General features: G+C 45.8%; 1 protein-coding gene across 1 annotated transcript; it reads left to right on the forward strand.

The window, feature by feature from the left end:
• Window positions 1-204: 204 nt before the first annotated feature.
• LOC129605759 (craniofacial development protein 2-like) lies at window positions 205-1,347 on the forward strand. The gene has a single exon (XM_055515686.1). The coding sequence runs from the start codon at window positions 205-207 to the stop codon at window positions 1,345-1,347; it is 1,143 nt and encodes a 380-aa protein (XP_055371661.1).
• Window positions 1,348-2,487: the final 1,140 nt, after the last annotated feature.

Genomic DNA, 2,487 nt, shown 5'->3' on the forward strand with positions numbered 1-2,487 from the left:
AAACTGTAAGTGCGAACTCGTCCCCGGCTTGGGGTTGGCGTAAGGTTAACTGCCTTACCCGTAAAAAGCAGAAGTTATGGGAGACTCAAATGTAGCCTCGAATAAACTGGTTGGATCTATTGGTAACAGACGTAAGAAATGTTTTAAGGACTATGATTTACGGATTTGTACCTGGAATGTAAGAACACTCTACAGCCCAGGTAGATGCACAAATTGGAAAATGTTCTCGTGCAGTATAAGGCAGACATTACTGCAATTCAGGAAATACGTTGGATAGGATCTGGAGTTGTAAGGAAAAAGAAATGCGACATTTACTATAGCTGCCATAAAAAGCATCACATATTGGGATGCGGATTCGTGGTTGGTGACGGGCTTAGACGGAACGTGATTGGATTTAGCCCAATTAATGAGCGTCTGGCCGTTATCCGCATTAGAGCTAAATTTTACAACATCAGCCTAATATGCGCTCATTCTCCTACCAATGAGGCAGACGACTCCGTCAAGGAGGATTTCCACGACCTTCTTTACAAAACATATGGAGACTGCCCACGATATGATGCTAAAATTTTGTTAGGAGACTTTAACGCGAAGATCGGTCAGGAAGAAATTTTTGGAAAAACTATTGGCGCCCATAGTCTTCACCACACGACCAACGACAATGGGTTCCGTTTGACCGATTTGGCAGCGTCGTGCAATATGGTTATAAGTAGCACATATTTCCCGCATCGAGATATCCACAAGGCAACTTGGCTAGCCCCGGATGGTCGCACTACCAACCAAATAGACCATTTTTTGACGGACGCTCGACATTGTTCAAGCGTTTTGGATGTGCGTACGTATAGGGGAGCAAATATCGACTCTGACCACTTTTTAGTTGCGGCAAGATTCAGAGCACGAATATCCAATGTTAGAAAGCTGCGCGGCAATTCAAAAAGGAAAGTCAACATTGGAAATTTGCAATCCAGCGAGCTAGCCGACGCCTTCAAAGAGCAACTTTGCCAGAAACTTCTTTCCGCACCTCCTGCTTTTAGGTCCGTGGACGAACAATGGAAACATTGCGCAAGCATCATTAGAGATGTGGCAGAGACCATCTTGGGTTATAAACCGCCGCCTCTAAGGAACCCTTGGTATGATGCTGAATGTTCGAGGAGGACGGATGAAAAAAATGAGGCATACAGGAAAGCGCTGCAACGGAAAACTAGGGCAGCGCAAGAGGAGTACAAGGCAAAGAGGAGGGAAGAGAAAAAGGTCCTGAGGAGGAAAAAACGTGACCATGCTAAATCCCAGCTCTTGGATATCGAGAAACATCGAGACAGGCGAAGTAAGAAGCTTTTACAGAAAAGTTAAGCAGCTTTCGGCTGGATTTAAGCCTTACACATATGCGCTGAGCGATGGTGACGGAAATATGGTGACCGATGCAGAAGGGATATTACAGACGTGGAAACAGCACTTCGAACAGCTGTTAAATAGGGATATCACCGAAGACGATGCAACAACATCGAACACTCCGGTTAACAACGAAGAGGTATTACCACCTAGCCTCGAAGAAGTTAACAACGCCATTCAAAAGCTGAAGAACAACAAGGCGGCTGGCTCTGATGGTCTGCCAGCGGAGTTGTTCAAGGCTGGAGGTGAGATATTGGTAGGGAGCATGCACCAGATCATCGGCCGCATTTGGATGGAGGAATGTATGCCCGATGAATGGAGTGTTAGCATCATACAGCCCATCCATAAGAAAGGTGATACCACGTCCTGCAACAATTATCGTGGAATATCCTTAATAAATGTTGCTTATAAGATCCTATCCAGCATATTGTGCGAACGGCTGAAACCACTCTGCAATAACATCATAGGAAACTACCAGTGTGGTTTTAGACCAGGGAAATCTACCACGGACCAGATTTTCGCACTCCGCCAGATCCTGGAGAAGACCCACGAATTTCAAATCGACACACACCATTTATTCATCGATTTTAAATCTGCCTATGACAGCATACATCGCACCGCATTATATGAGGCGATGATAGATTATGGGTTCCCGAGCAAACTTATTCGATTATCACGGATGACGCTAGAAAACACCAGATGTGCGGTGGTAGTTGGAAAAAATACGTCTGAGGTTTTTCGAACGCGTACCGGGTTTCGGCAGGGGGACGCGCTGTCATGCGACTTTTTCAATCTTGTTCTGGAGCAAGTAGTGCGCCGCGCGGGTGTTAACACAGAAGGCACTATCTTCTTTAAATCCGTTCAGCTGTTGGGTTTCGCTGACGACATCGACATTATCGCTCGTTCGCGGCGAGCGGTCATCGAAGCCTTTACACAGATTGATCAAGAAGCAAAAAAGGTGGGTCTAAATGTGAACGAGGACAAAACAAAATATATGCTGTCGACAAACAGGCCGGCGGCGGCCCATCATATTGGCCAAAACATCACCATTGGCTCATATAACTTTGAGGTAGTTAAGGAGTTCATCTACCTGGGCACAAA

This window comes from Condylostylus longicornis, unplaced genomic scaffold (genome assembly GCF_029603195.1).
Source record: "Condylostylus longicornis isolate FDR11 unplaced genomic scaffold, ASM2960319v2 ptg000014l, whole genome shotgun sequence".
Classification (NCBI taxonomy): domain Eukaryota; kingdom Metazoa; phylum Arthropoda; class Insecta; order Diptera; family Dolichopodidae; genus Condylostylus; species Condylostylus longicornis.